Raw genomic sequence first — 21,983 nt, 5'->3', positions numbered from 1 at the left:
TGAATGGGGCCATGTATCGTGAGATTTTGAGTGCAAACCTTCCATCAGCAAGGGCATTGAAGATGAAACGTGGATAGGTCTTTCAGCATGATGATGATCCCAAGCACACCGCCAGGGCAATGAACGAGTGGCTTCATTAGAAGCATATGAAGGTCCTGGAGTGACCTAGCCAGTCTCCAGATCTCAACCCCATAGAAAACCTTTGGAGGGATTTGGAAGTCCGTGTTGCCCAGCGACAGGCCCAAAACATCACTGCTCTAGAGGAGATCTGCATGGAGGAATGGGCCAACATACCAACAACAGTGTGTGGCAACCTTGTGAAGACTTACACAAAACGCTTGACCACTGTCATTGCCAACAAAGGACATATAACAAAATATTGAGATGAACTTTTGTTAATGACCAAATACTTATTTTCCACCATAATTTGCAAAATAAATCTTACCAAATCAGACAAGGGGATTTTCTGGATTTGTTATTTCATTTTGACTCTCATAGTTGTGGTCTACCTGTGATGTCAATTACAGGCCTCTCTCATCATTTTAAGTGGGAGAAATTGCACAATTGGTGGCTGACTAAATACTTTATTCCCCCACTGTAACTCAGGATCAGTAATGTATGTACACAGTGACATCACCAGCAGAATAGTGAGTGCAGCTCTGGGGTATAATACAGGATGTAACTCAGGGTCAGTACAGGATTTATTCTCGTGTGGTTTGATAACTTTGAGCAATCTTTAATCGGTGTCATTATGATCTACTAGATGGTGGCCCGATTCTAATGCATCGGGTATTCTAGAATATGTATGTAGTTTATTTATGAAGTTTTAATAATAATGCAATAATGCACCCCCCAATCTTGATGTGCATGGTACCCCTTCCCCCCTATCCTGGTATGCATGGTCCCCTCACCCCCCAATCCTGATATGCATTGTCCCCTCACCCCCCAATCCTGATATGCATTGTCCCCTCACCCCCCAATCCTGGAATGAATGGTCCTCTCACCCTCCAATCCTGGTAGGCATGGTCCTCTCACCCCCCCCCCCCCTTTCCTGGTATGCATGGTCCCATCACCCCCCTTTCCTGGTATGCATGGTCCTCTCACCCTCCAATCCTGGTATGCATGGTCCCGTCACCCCTCTTTCCTGGTATGCATGGTCCTCTCACCCCCCTTTCCTGGTATGCATGGTCCCCTCACCCCCCTTTCCTGGTATGTATGATCCCCCTCACCCCCCAAATCCTGATATGCATGGTCCCCTCACCCCCAAATCCTGATATGCATGGTCCTCTCACCCTCCAATCCTGATCCTGATATGCATGGTACACCTCACCCCCCCAATCCTGGTATGCATGGTCCCCTCACCCCCCAGTCCTGGTAAGCATGGTCCCCTCACCCTCCAATCCTGATATGCATGGTCCCCCTCACCCCCCAATCCTGGTATGCATGGTCCCCCTCACCCCCCAATCCTGGTATGCATGGTCCCCCACACCCCCTAATCCTGGTATGCATGGTCCCCTCACCCCCCTTTCCTGGTAAGTATGGTCCCCTCACCCCCCTTTCCTGGTAAGCATGGTCCCCTCACCCCCCAGTCCTGGTAAGCATGGTCCCCTCACCCTCCAATCCTGATATGCATGGTCCCCCTCACCCCCCAATCCTGGTATGCATGGTCCCCCTCACCCCCCAATCCTGGTATGCATGGTCCCCCACACCCCCTAATCCTGGTATGCATGGTCCTCTCACCCCCCTTTCCTGGTAAGTATGGTCCCCTCACCCCCCTTTCCTGGTAAGCATGGTCACCCTCACCCCCCTTTCCTGGTATGTATGATCCCCCTCACCCCCCTTTCCTGTTATGCATGATCCCCCTCACCCCCCTTTCCTGTTATGCATGATCCCCCTCACCCCCCTTTCCTGGTAAGCATGGTCACCCTCACCCCCCTTTCCTGGTATGTATGATCCCCCTCACCCCCCTTTCCTGTTATGCATGATCCCCCTCACCCCCCTTTCCTGTTATGCATGATCCCCCTCACCCCCCTTTCCTGTTATGCATGATCCCCCTCACCCCCCTTTCCTGTTATGCATGATCCCCCTCACCCCCCTTTCCTGTTATGCATGATCCCCCTCACCCCCCTTTCCTGGTATGCGTGGTCTCTGTTAAAATAAATATACTCACCTTCCGACGGCCCCCGATCTCCTTTCCACGCGTCCGGCCTCGCGGTCCCAGTAATGCTTTGCACGAAACACCGCTGATGACGTCACGCTCTTGCGAGAGTGACGTCCTCCCCGGTCTAAGGCGCAAGGCATCACTGGGACCGCGAGGCCGGACGCGTGGAAAGGAGATCGGGGGCCGTCGGAAGGTGAGTATAACCTTTTTTTATTTTGATTCTATTTTTCACAGATGCGCTGCGTCGGACTGCGCCTGTCGCTGATTGGTCACGGCCTGGCAGGCGCGACCAATCAGCGCAGTGGGATTTTGGTTACAGACAGACATAAGGCGATAGATAACTCCCAGCATGTTTGAGTCGGCTGGGGTTTGCTGGATGTTGTAGTGTCACCGCTCTTCTTCTGTTTGCACTGTATTATTACTCCATCTCCTTGCTGACTGTCTCCCGTGTTGCCCCCTCCTCGCCGTCACATGCAGATCCCCTTTCCCCAGGAGACGCTGCTTTCTCCGGGTTGGGGCCTCCGCTGATTATAGCTTCTTTCCCTGTATAACAGGCATTTGGCTGGATCTGTGTCTCACGGTTTTCTGTGCCAAGTCTGAGTCACTTTCCCTGCAGCGAGGAGGCGCGCCGCTCCGGGCAGGTGGAGAAGTCACTTTATGGAAGAAACGGGAAAGGATTAACTCTTTCACTGACCAAATGACGTTCATGGTCTCTGGTCATTTGAAAGCCTGGTCATTCAACACATGGGGGAATTTGGAGTCGGGTGACCCCCTAATCGCACCCCACTGCCCTTCTCTGCATTGCTTACAGGTTACCATTGGTGGGAGCCCACAAGGAGCTTTACCCTCCGGCCTGCAGATTGCAGATAATCACTCCCTTTAGGGACTGTGCAGGATCGGCAGCTCGGCCCCATACAGCTGTAGCCCCCCGACTGGTATCCAGACTAAAGAGTGGTCCGAACTGCTAGCTCTTCCCGGTGGAGGCCGCCTTTACGTGAACACTGATATTTCGTGCTTCACCTCCCTTTGCTTTGTTCTGTTTGACGTTTCCAGGGGATTATGGCGGATTTCTGCAGCAGATCTCTCCAACAATCCGCAGCTGGGAATCATAGCACCAGTCTTTTTTTTTTTTTTTTTTTTTCTGCCTTCTGAGTCTAGACATTTTTACTCCTCCTGTTTTATAAGGGTTCATTCATACTTTTCCTCACTGCAATCCCAGGGTCAATGAAATGCCAAAATGCAGATGATCGCACGCTTTACCGTTAACGATCCTGTTCATGGTCCGCCAAGTGCAAGCAAGGTCACTGGTGCCAGCCCTGCTTGGACTTGTCTGTACCGCCACCTCCAATATTGCTTATGTGCGACAGGTTCCTGCTGCATGTACCTATCAGCTTTCCTTTACCTAGAGTGCAGGGCATCCCGGGGGTGCATCTAGGGCAAAAAAGACCCTGATATTACCCAGCTTTACTTTCACTGTTCTGGTTCTTTTCATTTTCTAGATCGAGCGACGAATGGACGCAGTCAGGTTCGTCTGCCATAATGCTCACAAGAAAATTTTGGGCTGTTTGCAAGTGCCGCCTGGCACTGACCCGGAGAAGAGATACGTGAGTACCCGTCCCTGGCCGATGACACCAATGATATATAATATTCATCCATCCATCTACATATTCCAGTCTCTAGAAAATAACATTGTCGGGGCTAGGGTTGGACTGGCCATCCAAAGAACTGTAGAATCCTCCGGTGGGCCCTGGCTTCTCCTTCAGGAGAGGTTATAGTGCAATCATTGCAGCTGCTATGGGTTTTTTGAGTGATGGAGAACTTGTCGCCTCCATCTGAATTTCACGTTGTGGTGACTAGGGTTGGACTGGCCATCCAAAGAACCGTAGAATCCTCTGGTGGGCCCTGGCTTCTACTTCAGGAGAGGTTATAGTGCAATCATTGCAGCTGCTATGGGTTTTTTGAGTGATGGAGAACTTGTCGCCTCAATCTGAATTTCACGTTGTCGTGACTAGGGTTGGACTGGCCATCCAAAGAACCATAGAATCCTCCGGTGGGCCCTGGCTTCTCCTTCAGGAGAGGTTATAGTGCAATCATTGCAGCTGCTATGGGTTTTTTGAGTGATGGAGAACTTGTCGCCTCAATCTGAATTTCACGTTGTCGTGACTAGGGTTGGACTGGCCATCCAAAGAACCGTAGAATCCTTCGGTGTGCCCTGGCTTCTCCTTCAGGAGAGTTTATAGTGCAGACCTTGCTGTTGCTACGAGGTTCTTGAGTGTGGGAGAACCTGGTATTTGAACCGAACTGATCCAATCAGCAAGCAGAGCCGAATCCTGACATTGTGTATATTATGGCTTCACCACTGGATACAGGGCCTGATAAAAATTAGTCTGTGTGTGAATAACCACTTTACTGATACTGCATTGGTTTTGCATAGATGAAAGGTCGGCCCTAAGAATCAAGTCCTGCGGGTGGGCCTCATGTTCTTCAGTGTGACACTGGGACTCGGGACCCTTTTAAAATGGGTAAAATTCTCAATTTTCTGATGAACCCTTTATTTCCTTTGCAGAAAAAGTTGCCTCTTATGGGGGTGTCTCAGTCCTTGAATGATGGATGTACACAGCTCAGCGATGAAACTCTTTTAGGGTAAGTGACAAAGGGACTTGGGTGGCCAGAAGACGCAAACATCAAGATCAATCTTTACAGTCACCCCAGTGCTCTCCCTTGTGCATAAAGCTGTCCGAAAAATTATAAAGGGTTATTCTAAGCAATAAACAATTATCAAAATTGGAAAAAGTTTGCAAAAAAAAGGAACTTTTTCAAATGATGATAATTAAAAATCCTCCAATGTTCTAAAGACCGGTCCCCGAATGTGCGGAGTGTTGGTTTTGCCCCGTATCAGCAGATTGATTGTGTTATTTCTGTCTTTCAGGAAGACTTTGAACTCGTGCGGAGACGCGGAGCTGCGGCTGGCCCAGGAGCTCTCTCAGCACGAGTTCCAGATTGAAAAAGACGTCTTAGAACCCCTAAACCAGCTGACGGAGGTAAGTCTGCTGCCGGACCCCACATTTCTGACGCTACAGATCAACACGTAACTTGCATTCTCTCGCTTGTACCTCTGGGGGGGGTCACCGAAGATTGTGCTCTGAGTCTCCAAAGGAACGGGCCAGAGTGTGACCGCTATACAGAAATACATGAAGCTGTCCCGCTCTGGTCGGAAAAGCCGCCGGCCAGTCTGTGTACTCGGTTTGACTTTTACAGGTGTCTGACTGCGCCCCTTCGATTATGTGTGCAGTCTGTATCTAGGTCCACATATAATCAGGCTTTGGTGACAAGGCAACTGTGGCTATAACTCTGGTCGTGCTGCCAACGATTGCGTTTTTTTTCAATGAAAGTGAATGGGGTCACGTTGCACCCCGGTAAGGTACCATGACAGCTGTAAAAAAAAAAAAAAAATCCTAATGGATCTGATTTTTGGCCATTTTCTCCAGGTTGATATACCCAACATCCAGAAGCAGAGGAAACAGCTGGCTAAGCTCGTACTAGACATGGATTCTGCACGAGGAAGGTGAGAAAATAATGTATTTATGAATGCGGAGGATGTCCTCTAAACTGAATTTAAAGGTCCAAAAATGATGCACTTGTGCCCAACACCCTGTCTTGTAGTCAGTGGGACTTGGAGATGACAGCTGAGCGTGCACTCTCTTCCTACGTGTTTTCCCCGCCTAACACTTTAAGCAAGGTTCCAGATACTTGCTTTCATCCCGAGTCTCAGTCCTAAGACCCCTCACATACTAGACACGTCTGACCTGTCCTGTAAATCCGCCATAATTGTCTGTTGTGACACTACCCCCCTCGTAATATATGAATTGGTGAATCGTTGTCTACCTCTCGCTGCTCCCGTGAAGCCCCAATATCCCTCCCATTGTTGTCATAGGCCGACATATCAATGCTTTTTTTTTTTTTGTTTGTTGTGGTTTTATCTGCAGGTATAACCAAGCACAGAAATCCTCAAGTACTAATTTCCAAATGCAGCCAGGGAAGCTGGACTCTTTAAGAGAAGAGATGGAGGAAGCGGAGAATAAAGTGGAACAATGCAAGGTGACCACCGGCAAGACACAATTAGTTGTGTTCTTTATATTAACACGTTTAGGGGGCTTTTACAGTATCGCTGCCCTGTTACACAGGATTATGTAACTGGTCACTATACAGATATTTTGTATATTATTATTCGCTCGTCACTTAGATGCCCCGTTTTTGTGCATATGAATATTCCTAATTTCCATTCCTCGATCTCCTTGCAGGATCAGCTGGCAGCCGACATGTACAATTTTCTCTCCAAAGAAGGGGAGTACGGTCTATTTTTTGTCACGGTAAGTCAGATACTGATCATAAGTGTTGCCATACCAGACGGGTGCAGAACCGAAGGGTTCATGGGCGACTTAGTTTTGCGCACACTCGTTCCAGTATCTTGAATGATCGACTTGGCAGATTGACATGGGCAAATATATGAAAATTGATGCAAATCAGATGGGGAGAAAAGTTGATGATTATTGCTGTTCAGTCCCTGTACAGTTTGCAGATTGTCGGCAGCACATCGCCTGTTTATGCTTGATGATGTGCTTCCGAGAGAGGCCACCTAGAAGGTGGGATCAGCTGCCCAACCAGCAATTTCGGTCATCGCCGCCATGTCCTTATGAACGCTCATTTGCAAAATTATTAGACCTGCACTAACTTTTAAGGAAACTATAATTAAAGAGGTTTTCTAAAGTGATGGTATATTTCTATGATCAGCGACGATATGGTCTCTGGGCCCCTCATTGATCCTGAGAATAATGGGACTGCAGCTCTTTCTTCCCGCATGCTGCACCTCCCGATTATCAGGGGTCTTCCACCGACCCCATGCACTTCAGTCCTGCCGTAGTTCCCTGCACTAATGAAAAGCCGTGACCACTAAATTCTCCGGTTCCTAGGGATCTACCATCACTTTTTAACATTGCCATCCCCCATTAATATCTCGTATGTTCCCATGTGCACCCATGTCATGCATTTCATTTCTGAGTTGGTTTTTTCTTACTTTATATTTTTTTTTATTTCCTTCTTTCATGGTAGCATTGTGTCATTTGGATCACTGACTCCATGTTAGCCTTGAGCAAAGGGCACAGCGGCGACGAGCCGCCTGTCCGCACCTTTATTTGCAGGAGTTATGTGATGTAAAGCCGTTGCCTCGCGTCTCCTTTATTTTTAGTGTTTCTAAATATGTTGCGTCTGACACTAAAGTTTCCCCGTTTTGTTGGAAAAAAAAAAGTTAAAATCGAAGTTGCGATTATTGCAATTATTTCATCAGCTTATTGTATTTGGGTCACAATATCGTCACGTTTTTTGCTGAGGGTCCGGCTGCTGAGACCCCCTTCAAGGCAATGGTCCAAAACTCGGAGCGGTAGTGAGCATGTGCAACCACTGTGAATGGTGCTGGCCGCACATGCTCAGTGCAGCCTCCGTTCCAGCATCAGTCCACCATTCTCGTGATCGGTTGGTCATATATTCTTTATGAATCAACCTCTTTGATAAGTTTTTTCCGAAAACGGCTTTACTTTTCTCCGTGACTTTTTCATGCGGCTAAGCTGCAGTACCAGAATGAGTCTGCGGACAAGAGGGGCGCTGATCCATTTTTTTATTTTTTTTTTTGTTTGCAGCAGCCACTATTTTTTGGTCCCGGCTACCAGTGGTAGGAAAGCGTCAGCTGGGACCCTCCGCAGCTAGTTATATGAGCAGCCGTAGGTCGCCTTTTCTTGTTTTCCAGGTCTGTACGTCACACATACGTGTCTCACGTGCCTCATTGTGTTTTGTTTCTTTGTCTGTGGGTCATGTCTTCAGTTATTAGAGGCACAAGCAGAATACCATAGAAGAGCACTATCTGTATTAGAAAAAGCACTGCCTGAAATCCAGGCCCAGCAAGGTAACCCTTCACAGCCGCCTGGCTTCTTGCACTCCTCTCAGCTTTGGCTTGATCTTACCCTCCGGCACAAGGTGTCCTGCTTGTGCGTCTTACTCTCTGGGACCTTTGAAGGTGCAGTAGCCCGAGCGCCGCCATGCTTGCCCTGCGGTGCCAAGTTCCGGCGGAGTTGGAGGTTGCTCTGTTTCCTGCTAGTCTCTCTAATTTTCACTCTTTTTGCTGTGACTTTTGTTCCTTCCTCTTTCCTCCATAACTCGGTGCTTTGTGGACGTAACATTCAAAGAGTAATCTCCACCATTATAAGAAATATGTTAGAAATTAAAGACTGGCCGCAGCGGTTTTCTGCCCGGCTATGGACCCCCGGACAGCTATGGACGTCTTTCCTCAGCTGTGTAGGAATATAATTGGTCAGAGACAACTATGTGTGTCAACGGCCACATAATTGGCGCTATACTACATGAACACCATGTGCTGTATTAATACCGCCATCATGAGCACGGCGGCACTACTGCTCTGTTTTATATGGGTGGGTGCCGTAGAGTAGCATACCACCATGACTATGATTTTACACACCAGAGGACCTCTAATGTTTCGGAGGTCCATACAGCACCTGAAGGAGCCCGTAGCGGAACAGTTTTTTATATTTGGCCGGAGTTGCTCTTTAATATGTTGGCCCCAAATTATTTGCCCTTTCTGTGTGGAGATAATGGGGTTGGATTCTGCCAGTGAATCATTACTACGGCATTTGGCACCAGGTGGATTTGGCCTCGCCACGTGGATATCTAACATACTCCGCTGTGGATCCGCGCCGGTGTTTCGCCGTCTCTTGCTGCTTCCTTTGCATTTTCTGATTTTCCTCTCAAGCTTCATCCTCCAGTTTTGTCGCTCACTACAATGACTCTTCGGCTGTTCCCTCTTTCCTCCATTGCCGTTCTTCCTTTCTCTCCAGACAAGTGGACAGAGAAGCCGGCGTTCGGAACGGCGCTGGAGGAGCACTTGAAGCGCAGCTCGCGGGACATCGCGGTTCCCATTGAAGCCTGTGTGATGATGCTGCTCGAAACCGGGATGAAGGAAGAGGTGGGTAGCCCTCCATATCACCGGCTGGTCGAATGTGTCCAGCAGGAAGTAAGATCCCACTTATCCGGCTTGGGACTATTCCTTTCTCCTGCAGGGCAGCAGATAACTCCATTTTTCAGCTCATTAGTAAAGTGGAGGTAACGGCTCTAATCCTTTTCCGCAGGGATTGTTCAGGATAGCCGCCGGTGCCTCCAAGCTCAAGAAGCTAAAAGCAGCTCTGGACTGCTCCACGTCCCACCTGGAAGAGTTCTACTCGGACCCCCACGCCGTGGCAGGTAAGAGGCCGACATACACTAGTGTCGCACGCGCCCGTGGTTTGCTGGGGTCGGCATCGATTCCTGCCAAACCTCGATCTAATGTATGTGGGTTTCCTTCCATTTACTTCTGAGTCCGAAAAACAAGAAGTAAAATTGTCAGTGGGTTTTTTCACCCATGTTATACTGTTTGAGGTTGGAGAAAGTACTAAAGATTGAGTTTTGGGCAAGACATTCGCACAGAGTACCTAGTGCCGAGGAGGTGCCGCCCCTGAGGACCTGGATCATCCATGGATGCAGCAGTTGCCATCAGCTTCTATGTCGCTGCGTATATTCTCCGGGCGACCCTAAAGGTGGTGTTCTGACCTTAAAAAATCATGGCCGCCTTCCTCTAGAGGCGGCAGCACGCCCGTCCGTGGCCTGCATTTGGTATTAAAGCTCGTCTTCAATCAGGTAAATTTGGCCGAGGTGCGGACACGTCCTCTGCACAACAGGAAGGGCTCCATGAGAACCAAAGCCGCCAAGATAACATTAAAAGACAAATAAATTTCTTTCTTTCCTGTCTCCCCTAGAATCCATAGAAAACATCCTGTATGTTTGATTTGGGGTAAACTCATGTTTGGGATGATTACAGTATTTTTTGAGCGCAGGCATTTTGAGTAGTCATTAATTATTAGATACAACACCATTGTTACGACGCCCCCTAGTGACCATATTATTGTGAAATTGATAGCGGCGTAATGTCTGTTTTCTTTCAAAGGGGCATTAAAGTCTTATCTCCGCGAGCTGCCAGAACCTCTGATGACTTTAGCCTTGTACGAGGAGTGGATCGCTGCCGGGAAGTAAGCAGAGCCTCATTTATTTATGAAGATTTTGTGTGGGATAGAAAGTCTTAATGGTTTTGTTAAGAGCAGTGGGAATGGAAGCGGCGCGATCCCAGGCCATTACCGCTGATCAGAGCCTTTCAGTACAGCAGGATGTATCCGGGCCGAGGCTGCACTACGTCTCCATTACAAAACATGGCGTCTTAAAGGGGCCCTCCAGGATAAGCGGATGCTGTGACTCTCTATCATGTTCCGGAAAGCCGCCTCTAGTATCGGTTTATTTCGTGACTCGCTTTTTATATCCTTTGTCATCAGTGTCCAAGACCAGAACACCAAGCTGCAGAATCTGTGGGTTGTGTGCCAGAAACTACCCAAGACCAACTTTGAAAACTTCAGGTAAGAGGCTTTTCTGTCTGCTCCAAAGTTAGAAGAAACGTCTCTACACCATGTGCGCCTGTTCCACCGACCCCCTACCTCTCCTGACCTCCCCCCATACACAGGAAAGCAGCCCTTCTATTGATGACTTACCCTCCGGAGAGCATGAAGCCCCCCATACACATTAGATGCTCATCTGCGTGAGAGTCTTAAGGGGGTTCCTCTTTTTTTTTTTTTTTTTCCCTTAAATGCATGAATTTAGATCAAAAAGTCATTTTTTTTGCAATTGGGTTTCATTAACCCCTTTCTGACATCAGACGTACTATCCCGTCCATGGGACCTGGGCCCCTATGCCCATGGACGGGATAGTACGTCTACCGCGATCAGCGGCGCCCACAAGGTGAGCGCCGCTGATCGCGGCCGGGTGTCAGCTGATTATCACAGCTGACACCCGGCACAATGTGTCAGGGGCGGTCACGGACCGCCCCCGACACGTTAACCTCTTTCACACCGCGATCAAACACGATCGCGGTGTACCGGGGGAGTTAAAGGGAAGCATCGGCAGGGAGGGGGCTCCCTCCGTGCTTCCCTGAGCCCCCCACGGCAGCGCAAAGTGCAGCGCTGCTGCGGGGGGCTCCTTTCCTGCAGGCCCCCGAATCCAAGATGGCGACGGGGGCCTGCAGGAAGCTGGCTTCCTCAGTGCCTGCAAAGCGCAGGCAAGAGGAAGTCTTCTTCAATGCCTGTGACAGATCGCTGATCTGTCACAGTGATCTGTGATGTGACAGATCAGCGATCTGTCACAGGACAGTGATGTCCCACCTGGGACTATGTAATAAAGTAAAAAAAAAAAAAAAAGTGTAAAAATAATTTTAAAAAAATCGCCAAATAAATTAGTAAAAAAAAAAAAAAAAATATTCCCCAATAAATTCATTTTTTGAAAAAAAAAAAAAAAAAAAAACAATAAAAGTACACATATTAGGTATCGCCGCGTCCGTAACGACCCGCCCTATAAAACTGTCCCATTAGTTAACCCCTTTAGCGAACCCTTTAAAAAATAAAAAACGAAGCAAAAAATAATAATTTATTATCATACCGCCAAACAAAAAGTGTAATAACGCGCGATCAAAAAGACGCATATAAATATCCATGGTAACGCTGAATATCCATGGTACCGCTGAAAACGTCATCTTGTCCCGCAAAAAACGAGCCGCCACACAGCATCATCAGCGAAAAAATAAAAAAGTTATAGCTCGCAGAATAAAGCGATGCAAAAATAATTATTTTTTATATAAAATAGTTTTCATTGCATAAAACCGACAAAACATAAAAAAACGACCTAAATGAGGTATCGCTGTAACCGTGCTGACCCGAAGAATAAAACCGCTTTATCAATTTTACCGCACGCGGAACGGTGTAAACGCACTCCCCCAAAAGAAATTCATGAAACGCTGGTTTTTGTTCATTCTGCGTCCCAAAAATCGGAATAAAAAGCGATCAAAAAATGTCACGTGCCCGAAAATGGTACCGATAAAAACGTCAACTCGTCCCGCAAAAAATAAGACCTCACATGACTCGGTGGGTCAAAATACGGAAAAATTATAGCTCTCAATATGTGGTGATGCAAAAACTATTTTTACAATAAAAAGCGTCTTTTAGCGTCTGACAGCTGCCAAACATAAAAACCGCCATAAATAGTAAATCAAACCCCCCGTTATCACCCCCTTAGTTAGGGAAAAATAATAAAATAAAAAAAATGTATTTATTTCCATTTTTTTTTAGGGCTAGGGCTGAGATTAGGGTTAGGGGTGTGTTGTGGTTAGGGTTGGAGTTAGAATTGGGGGTTTCCACTGTTTGGGCACATCAGGGGCTCTCCAAATGCAACATTGCGTCTGATCTCAATTCCAGCCAATTCTGAGTTGAAAAAGTCATATGGTGCTCCTTCCCTTCCAAGCTCTGCCATGCGCCCAAACAGTGTTTTACCCCCACATGTAGGGTATCAGCCTACTCAGGACAAATTGCAAAGCAATTTTTGGGGTCCAATTTCTCCTGTTACCCTTGGGAAAATAATAAATTGGGGACTAATTGATCATGTTTGTTGAAAAAATACGATTTTTTTATTTTCATGCCCTGGCATTATAAACTTCTGTGAAGCCCTTGGGGGTTCAAAGTGCTCACCACACATCTAGATAAGTTCCTTAGGGGGTCTAGTTTTCAAAATGGGGTCATTTGTGGGGGGTTTCCACTGTTTAGGTACATTAGGGGCTCTCCAAAGGCAACATGACACCCGCAGACCATTCCATCAAAGTCTGCATTCCAAAACGTCACTACTTCCCTTCCGAGCCCCGACGTGTGCCCATACAGTAGTTTTCTCCCACATATGGGGTATCGGCATACTCAGGACAAATTGGACAACAACTTTTGGGGTCCAATTTCTCCTGTTACCCTTGGGAAAATAAAAAAAAAATGGTGACTAAAAGATCATGTTTGTGGAAAAAATACGAATTTTTTATTTTCACGCCCGGGCGTTATAAACTTCTGTGAAGCACTGGGGGGTTCAAAGTGCTCACCGCACATCTAGATAAGTTCCTTGGGGGGTCTAGTTTACAAAATGGTTTCATTTGTGGGGGGTTTCCACTGTTTAGGTACATCAGGGGTTTTCCAATCGCGACATGGTGTCCGATCTCAATTCCAGCCAAAAACGTCAAATGGCGCTGCTTCCCTTCCGAGCTCTGCCATGTGCCCAAATAGTGGTTTACCCCCACATGTGGGGTATCAGCGTACTCAGGACAAATTGCACAATAACTTTTAGGGTCCTGTTACCCTTGGGAAAATAAAAATTGGGGTGAAAAGATCATTTTTGTGGAAAAAATATGATTTTTTAATTGTATCGCTGTACGTTATAAACTTCTGTAAAGCCCTTGTGGGTTCAAAGTTCTCACCACATATCTAGATAAGTTCCTTGGGGGGTCTAGTTTCCAAAATGGGGTCACTTGTGGGGGGTTTCCACTGTTTAGGTACATCAGGGACTCTCCAAACGTGACATGGCGTCCGATCTGAATTCCAGCCAATTTTGCCTTGAAAAAGTCAAACGGCGCTCTTTCCATTCTGAGGTCTGCCATGCGCCGAAACAGTCGTTCCCCCCCACAAATCAGGTATCAGCGTACTCAGGACAAATTGCACAATAACTTTTGCAGTCCAATTTCTCCTGTTACCCTTGGTAAAATAAAAAAAATTAAACCTGAAGTATTTTTTTTGTGAAAAAAAGTTAGATGTTCATTTTTTTTTTTTTTAAATATTCAAAAAAATTCCTGTGACGCACCTAAAGGGTTAATAAACTTCTTGAATGTGGTTTTGAGCACCTTAAGGGGTGCAGTTTTTAGAATGGTGTCACTTTTGGGTATTTTCTATCATATAGACCCCTCAAAGTGGCTTCAAATGTGATGTGGTCCTAAAAATAAAATGGTGTTGCAAAAATGAGAAATCGCTGGTCAACTTTTAACCCTTATAACTTGCTAACAAAAAAAAATTTGGGTTCCAAAATTGTGCTGATGTAAAGTAAACATGTGGGAAATGTTAGTTATCAAGTTTTTTGTGTGCCTTATCTCTGTGATTTAAGGGCATAAAAATTCAGAGTTGGAAAATTGCGAAATTTTCAAAATTTTTGCCAAATTTCCGTTTTTTTCACAAATAAACGCAAGTTATTTGAATGAAATTTTACCACTAACATGAAGTACAATATGTCACGAGAAAACAGTGTCAGAATCACCGGGATCCATGGAAGCGTTCCAGAGTTATGACCTCGTAAAGGTACAGTGGTCAGAATTGTAAAAATTGGCCCGGTCATGAACGTGCAAACCACCCTTGGGGGTGAAGGGGTTAAACATTCTGCACCGTTTGCCTTTTACAGCCTCTTTATTTTCCTGCACATTCAACTTTGATGTGGTCCTAAATCAGCAGAGAGGAGCTCAGACAAAGACAGATAACACAGGTCAACGAAAAAAAATTTTTTTTCTGGTGTCCAAAATATTTTAATGAATTTGGGGTATTTTTGGGGTGCTGATTCTGAATATGTCATCAGTTTTGCCAGATTGGCTCAAGTTTTTGAGATTTTTGGTATCTTATTTATAGCACTTGTTGGTAAATGCGACGCATCATCTCATTAATTTCTTTGGATTAGTACTTGAACTGAGCAGTTCTCAATATAGTTTTGTGTTAATTAGTGTTCTAAAAGTTTGTTCATAGCTTGATTTTTGCACTAACTTTATGTTGTTGTCTGTTTTCCAGTGAAAAGCATGAACTCATCATGAAGAAGTTGTCTTAACGATCCAGACTCATTCTGTTACATTTGTGGTGAATATACACTGCCAAAACATAGAAGAAACATAACAGACTTCGTAAAAAAAGTGTATTTTGCCTATTTTGGGGTTATGCTTGGGGACCAAGACAAGTTTTGGGCACCACACATAGTGTGCAAAGCATGTATCGAATTATTACGAAAATGGAGCAAAGGACAAAGAAAAAGCTTCAAATTTGGTGTTCCAATGGTGTGGAGAGAGCCAAAAAATCATCATGATGACTGTTATTTCTGTGCAGTGCAAGTGCAAGGATTCAATAAGCATAAGAAACGAAAATGGGAGTAACATGGAATCTGCAAGAAGGCCTGTCCCTCATTGTGAAGATGTGCCTGTACCTGTGTTTACCATAAATAACAGTCATCATGATGATTTTTTGGCTCTCTCCACACCATTGGAACACCAAATTTGAAGCTTTTTCTTTGTCCTTTGCTCCATTTTCGTAATAATTCGATACATGCTTTGCACACTATGTGTGGTGCCCAAAACTTGTCTTGGTCCCCAAGCATAACCCCAAAATAGGCAAAATACACTTTTTTTACGAAGTGTGTTATGTTTCTTCTATGTTTTGGCAGTGTATATTCACCACAAATGTAACAGAATGAGTCTGGATCGTTAAGACAACTTCTTCATGATGAGTTCATGCTTTTCACTGGAAAACAGACAACAACATAAAGTTAGTGCAAAAATCAAGCTATGAACAAACTTTTAGAACACTAATTAACACAAAACTATATTGAGAACTGCTCAGTTCAAGTACTAATCCAAAGAAATTAATGAGATGATGCGTCGCATTTACCAACAAGTGCTATAAATAAGATACCAAAAATCTCAAAAACTTGAGCCAATCTGGCAAAACTGATGACATATTCAGAATCAGCACCCCAAAAATACCCTAAATTCGATGAAATATCTTTGGCACCAAAAATGCTGTTGACCAGTGTAAGAGTTCCAAACACCCCGTCAGACCTTCAGAACGAGCTCACTGATGGATTTTTAGTTACCTCCTTCTGCAGCCAGCAAAAGACCGTGCAACACAAAGGCTGTAGAAAGCCAACGGTGCAACATTCCTAATGGAAAACTATTGCAAAGTTGATTTTTGGCCCCTGATATATGCATTTAAGGAAAAAAAAAATCCTCAAAGATGGGCGACCAGTGATTAATAGCTGTCAAACTATTTGGGTTTATAATAAGGGTTTCCTTTCTATTCACACCATTACCCAGGAATATGAGGATTTTTAGCTACCTGTGCACACTTAGGATTGCTTTGTGGTCTCCCCTGGTTCTTGGGCATCCACCCGTCCCCCCTTTCGCGGCCATTTATTATCACGGCGGGTTAAGTCACATCGCTCTCTCCGTTCTCCAGGTATCTGGTAAAGTTCTTGGCCAAGCTGAGTCAGAGCAGCGACGTGAACAAGATGACGCCCAGCAACATTGCAATTGTTCTTGGCCCAAATCTTCTGTGGTCGAAGCACGAAGGGTGAGTAGTAAGATGGCGAGGAAAAGCGATCGCGCGTCCATAGAATAAGCCGTCGCTTCACCATCAACCTCTGGGACGCACGCCGATCCGGAGAGTAAGGGGTGTAGTAGCCACGTGCCCCTGCATTTCTTTACCGGTGGCTGTAAATTGACCAGAGATGCAGGAGGGATTGTTTGCAAGGTCAGAGGAGGCATTGTTTGCAAGGTCGAAAGCCTCCAAACTCTCCCCTGATTGACGCAGTGACCAATTCCCTTTAATAGACCATGACGGGCCTATTAAAGGGGCGGCTATGAATTCTCCACCACTCCTGCGGCTCGTCGCACACCCGCTCCCCGTTCAGTAGGGATTGCTCCTCCGCAGAGGCGACCGTCTATGTCAATGTCTTCCCACCAGGGTAACTGGCTATAAACTAGAGCTCCGCGGCCGGAGAGGAATGTGCGGCGCTGCGGTTCGGGTGTCAGTTTGCTGTTCCCAGGCCTGTGGTTTTCCATCTTGGACAGACTCCATGCGCTCTCTGTAATTTTCAGCATGCCGCCCTCTTTCTCTGTGTGTCGCCTTACCCACATCTGTTCACATACGTATAATTTAGCCGTCAGCGCTCATCGTCTGTGTCCCTGATTTCATAGTTTCAAAGCGAAGCAAAAAAAAAAAAAGACTCTTAAAGGATTGTTCCACTACTTTTATCAATATCAGATTGGTCCGACACCCGGCCTCCCCACTGATCGGCCGTTTCCAGCGCCGTCGCCGAGAGCCGAATATGAGCTGTTGTGATGCTGAACTACTACACTACTTCATCAACTATGTAGTGTCCGCTGCCCGTTACTGCAGATTCGTCCCAGTATAAAAATGGTGGAACGACCCCTAAAATACATTGATTTCTGCAGCACAAGTCTGCCACCGGGGGGCGCAAGCTGAGGACAGATGTATACAGATAGCATTGATTTTTAGCATAGGTCCGTCTTCAGTTTTCTCTCCCCTGATTTATTTGCTCCAGATATTTATGTATTCTCAGCTCCCAGAGGGGGAAGGAGCCTGATTCTGTACAGTAAGCAAAAGTGATACATGGTAGAAAAAAAATAGGATAAAAAAACAATTTTTGGTATGAAAAATGATTTAACCCTTTAACAAATTGGTCACATATAGAATCAGTACAATTTGTTTAATAAATCAGATGCCACATTGGATTTCAATTTTTCTTTCTCCGTTTATTGAGCTCAAAAATATTCCCAGCGCTGTACAAAGGTAAACTTTTTTTTTTTTTTTTTATTTTCTGCAGGACTCTGGCGGAGATGGCGGCTGCGACCTCAGTCCACGTGGTGACGATCATTGAGCCCATCATACAGCACGCCGACTGGTTCTTCCCTGAAGGTACCGCACTCACATGTCATGTTACAGTGATCGACGAGGGCAGAAAACACGGGAAAAGTCCTTTAATCAGGCACCAATGGGGTGGGATAGGTGCCTGATAATGCAGTAGTTTACCTACAATATCGATTTAGATAAGTTTGATCTCTGGGGGTCCCAAATCCCTTTTTGGTGTGCGCTCGTGATGGGACTGATACTCTTAATCTCGACTCGGTGGTCCGGACTCTGCTCCTTTATATACTCCATGAGAATCATCTCTGGGTTTATTTCTGCCTCAAACAAAAGGATCCCTCGTCCGAAATCCAGCGTGGCGATCCTTCTGTCTGCCAGCAGGGGATGGTCGGGAGGCTCCATTACATATCGCTGTCTGCCAGTCCAGCGTATAAAGGACCGACTTTAGTCTCATGTGTACGGGGGTCTCCGCTAAGTTTATCCATCCAGCATTAATTTTCTGATATCTCCCCCATTTCTGCTTCAGAGCTGGATTTTAATGTATCCGGTGCCTTTGCCGCAGCCGCTCCCGCAGCCCATCAAAATAACGACACCGCTGCGCACTACGACTTCGGCCTCATGGAACGCAAGAGGCCGGTCAGCATGGCGGTGATGGACGGTGACCTCCTAAAGAAGGACAAGTGAGTAACCGGGAATAAAGCGCCCGTACAGTAAGAAGCTGACGGCGGTCCGGATTTGCTAAGAATCTGTCGCCTCGTCTTCTTGCAGCATCAGCCTTAAAGTACTAGACTTTCAGTTCAACCCAAGAAGAAGCGGGACCTTAACGAGAAAACATGCATCCCCTGCTTTTCAACCTCCGCTCCCACCCAGCGAAGGCGGACCCCCGGCCGAGTCAATAGGCAATGCCACCGATGCTGCCACAGCAAATTCTGTGCCGGTTCAACCGGTAGCTTCTACAGATCCTGCACCAACCCACGGACAGGAGGAGCCTAGGTAAGCCCGGATTATTTTATTTATTATTTCATTATTTTCTAAGCGCTGACTTCCTATCGTGCTCTCCTCCGCAGTTCGAACAAGACCAAAGAAACCCCTACAGCAACCACGCCGCCGTCTCTGCGGAACGGGACTCACCCACCCTCCGGTGGGATCACCACCCAGTCTGCAGCCGTTCCCACACAACAAGGCACTGCCAACCCCAGTCCTCATTCCAGTAGACGAGGTAAAGGAACAAATCTGGGGGGGGGTATTACGGGGGCGAGAGCGCCAATCTTCAGGGGAAACCTGCTGCAGATTAGCGCGATGGCTCATTCATTCTCCGTATAGACGAAAAGTCACGCGACAGATTAAGCTGCAATATCGGCGCTTTTATCAAAACTAACAGCAAACTTTTCTGCTAATTTCATACGGCCCCTTTAAAGAGGTCAAGCACAATGCAGCGGTTTTACGTTTTCTGCTTATTTTGCCTAATGATTATTTTTTTTGTTTTTTTAGCTACCAAGAAACCTGCCCCAGCACCCCCGAAACCAGCAATGCCCCCTCCCTTTCAACCCGTGACTCAGAATCTGCCCGTGGCAGCGAGCGCACCTCCTTCTGTCTTACCCAAACCATCCAACCACAGCGCCGCTCCTCCAAGTATCACAAGTAACCAAGGAGGATCGGCGGCACCTTCCACATTTTCATACGGCACCTTACCACGTAGGCATTCGGGCAGCCAGCCCATAATCCAGGCTCCTAATCACCCACCCCCTCAACCACCCACCCAGCCCACACCTCAGCCCAAGCCCACCAGTCTCACAGGTGCAGCCCCCACAGCGCCAAGCACCGATCAGTCCTCCAGTCCATCACAGTCTCCAACACCTCCAGATACTCCGCCTCCCCTTTCTGACCACCCGAGTCTCCCCGATGCCACACTGACATCTGCCCCAAACAACACCGGCACGCTCACCCGGCAGCGCCCGGTCCCTAAGCCCCGTGTACGACCCACGGTCCCTCCTCCACCCCAGCCCCCCACATCTCAACCGTCTGTGGAAGCTCCGCCAGGATCTACATCCAAAGTCGTCACTGGTGAGTACAGGGGGACACATGATGGATTATGGGATGAAGCATGTTGTAAATTCGTATTCGGGGTTTGCTAATCACCTAATGGTTCTACGACACTAATAAAGCCCCAGCATGATACATCCTCATGTCAGGGGGCCACCTATGTTATACAGGGGGACGCTAGGAACCCTGACTTGTATCAAAGACCCCTATGACTGGCAAAATTTTGCAACTGAGCCTAAGAGCGAGTTAACTGAGAATTCGTCAGTGAGCCCCTTCTGACGGGAAAGTTTGTAACTCTTTTATCTGTCTTTTTCTGAGCGCATTCTCAGCTGATTGACGACCGCCTCAAAGTTGAATATGCGAAAGCAAAAGACTGTTAAAAAACAAACCTTTTTAATGAAGCCCAATTGCAAAAATTATCTACTTAAATGTAAGTAGAAAAAAAAAATCCCTAAAGGTGGAATAACCCCTTTAATCACTTGCTAATCTGTAACACTTTCAGCTTGGTTGGTGGTTAGTAAAAGACCTGACATAATTTATCCCATTGCCGCCGACAGGGTATTGGGGAGAGGCTCCTGCTGCAGTCATGAAGGGGGAACGTGGCTGAGCTTCTGATGGAAAGAGGAGGAAGAGCTGAAATATTGGCCATTTAATTTCTCCATGGTGGATTGCATTGTAAATGCACAATATTCCAGCTATTACTTCATTCCTTGCAATTAAAACTGAGATATATATATATATATATATATATATATATATATATATATATATATATATATATATATATAAAATCTGCAGCAGGAACCTCTTCCTCCTCCCTGTCTGCAACATGAATAATTAATCCAGAAAGTGTTGACGACATTGACTAGGGAAGATGGGGCATTACACGGCACCCACTTTAGGGGTGGTCCTTCCAGAGGAAGCCCCTCTATGACCCATTGGGGCACATGGAGTTAGGGTTAGGCACTACTCTGCGCACCCTTTGCCCGTGGCACTGGCTGATGCTGGCAATCACTGGCTGCTGCTTTCAGCTTGGCACTAAAAGTAACGTAGGAGGTAATAGGGGGTCGGACGGGTGGCGCCCGTGGGCTGTGATGTGCCTTCCTAATAGTTCTGTCTATGGTGCCTCCAACAGGTTGGGAAAATGACCGGTACTAAGGTTTGTACACCGCTGGCACCGTGCACCGCTCCTGTGTCGTGCTGACAGCTTTTTGCATCGTGCTCCCGGCATCCCCCCCATATCCATCTCACTCCATTTCATCCCCAATATTATTCAGTCCCCCCCCCCCGCCCCCCCGCACTCCTCCGACACCTAAATCTGCACCTCGTCACCCCTGTGCACCATATCTGCCTCTTCAGAATCTGGATTCACCCCAGGAATCACTCCGCATTGATTGCGGCTCGTTATCATAGTCACGTAATGGTGGCTATGAAGAGATCGCCAAATCTCGCTGCTGCTAATGTCACCGGGCCAGAAAAAAGAACTGTCCGCAACTGCTCAATAGACTTTGTCATTCAAGATCTCTGCTTGCTGTCACTTAATGGGAATAAACTTGTTAGAGCCAGAGACTGAAAAAATGTATCTGTACTCTCTGCTTCTGGCAGGAAATAGTACAATATATATATATATATATCCCAACGTGTGACCGCTGCAGCCCATCGGTGATTGCTGCCATCAGGTGCCCCAGCTACCTGTTCTGAGCGGTGTATTTCCATTCACTGACAGCAAATTAGATCCTGAAAAATGGTGAGGAAGCGAGTTTTCTCAGATGGATAGTGTCGGATAGAACTGGTAAATACAAGCAATTTTGCAATTTGCTGCTCATTAAAATTTTCAGCCGTTCTTGAGATAGCAACACTTTTGTTTCCAGCTTGTTGTCTTGGAGACCGACCACCGCTGCTAGATCCGCAGAACATTCTCAGCTCTTTTCTATTGAGCCTGTTTTGAAGCTGGGATGCGCTGCTACACCTGATCCCGGCCAGCTTCAGCACAGCACTTACAAGCTAGACAGCAGCAGTGGTCGGTCTCCAAGGCAACGAACTGTAAGCAAAAGAAAAGTGTTAATATTTCATGAACGGTTGAAAATTTTAATATAAATTAAATTTCAAAAGTGCTAGTATTTACCAGATCTATCCCATAATATCCA

The 21,983-nt window shown here is 46.5% G+C and overlaps 1 protein-coding gene across 5 annotated transcripts in view; it reads left to right on the top strand.

Moving 5' to 3' along the window:
- ARHGAP17 (Rho GTPase activating protein 17) overlaps positions 1 to 21,983 on the top strand; it is a 74,434-nt gene that overhangs the window by 47,855 nt on the left and 4,596 nt on the right. For 3 of the 5 annotated variants that reach the window (XM_073559277.1, XM_073559275.1, XM_073559280.1), the window contains exons 3-19: positions 3,661 to 3,765; positions 4,728 to 4,804; positions 5,091 to 5,202; positions 5,650 to 5,726; positions 6,148 to 6,259; positions 6,463 to 6,531; positions 8,036 to 8,117; positions 9,064 to 9,191; positions 9,355 to 9,466; positions 10,206 to 10,287; positions 10,585 to 10,665; positions 16,363 to 16,476; positions 17,753 to 17,844; positions 18,320 to 18,473; positions 18,562 to 18,786; positions 18,861 to 19,012; positions 19,285 to 19,857. In XM_073559277.1, coding sequence (XP_073415378.1) covers positions 3,661 to 3,765; positions 4,728 to 4,804; positions 5,091 to 5,202; positions 5,650 to 5,726; positions 6,148 to 6,259; positions 6,463 to 6,531; positions 8,036 to 8,117; positions 9,064 to 9,191; positions 9,355 to 9,466; positions 10,206 to 10,287; positions 10,585 to 10,665; positions 16,363 to 16,476; positions 17,753 to 17,844; positions 18,320 to 18,473; positions 18,562 to 18,786; positions 18,861 to 19,012; positions 19,285 to 19,857 — 2,347 coding nt within the window. Of the gene's footprint in view, positions 1 to 3,660; positions 3,766 to 4,727; positions 4,805 to 5,090; positions 5,203 to 5,649; positions 5,727 to 6,147; positions 6,260 to 6,462; positions 6,532 to 8,035; positions 8,118 to 9,063; positions 9,192 to 9,354; positions 9,467 to 10,205; positions 10,288 to 10,584; positions 10,666 to 16,362; positions 16,477 to 17,752; positions 17,845 to 18,319; positions 18,474 to 18,561; positions 18,787 to 18,860; positions 19,013 to 19,284; positions 19,858 to 20,971; positions 20,996 to 21,983 lie in introns of all 5 variants that reach the window. The other 2 variants (XM_073559279.1, XM_073559278.1) reach the window with 1 other exon arrangement.

The sequence above is a fragment of the Dendrobates tinctorius genome, unplaced genomic scaffold, assembly GCF_039654945.1.
Source record: "Dendrobates tinctorius isolate UK_male_01 unplaced genomic scaffold, ASM3965494v1 ptg000267l, whole genome shotgun sequence".
Classification (NCBI taxonomy): Eukaryota; Metazoa; Chordata; class Amphibia; order Anura; family Dendrobatidae; genus Dendrobates; species Dendrobates tinctorius.
Note: the sequence above shows the minus strand (reverse complement) of the source record. Positions and strands in the feature narration are given on the sequence as shown.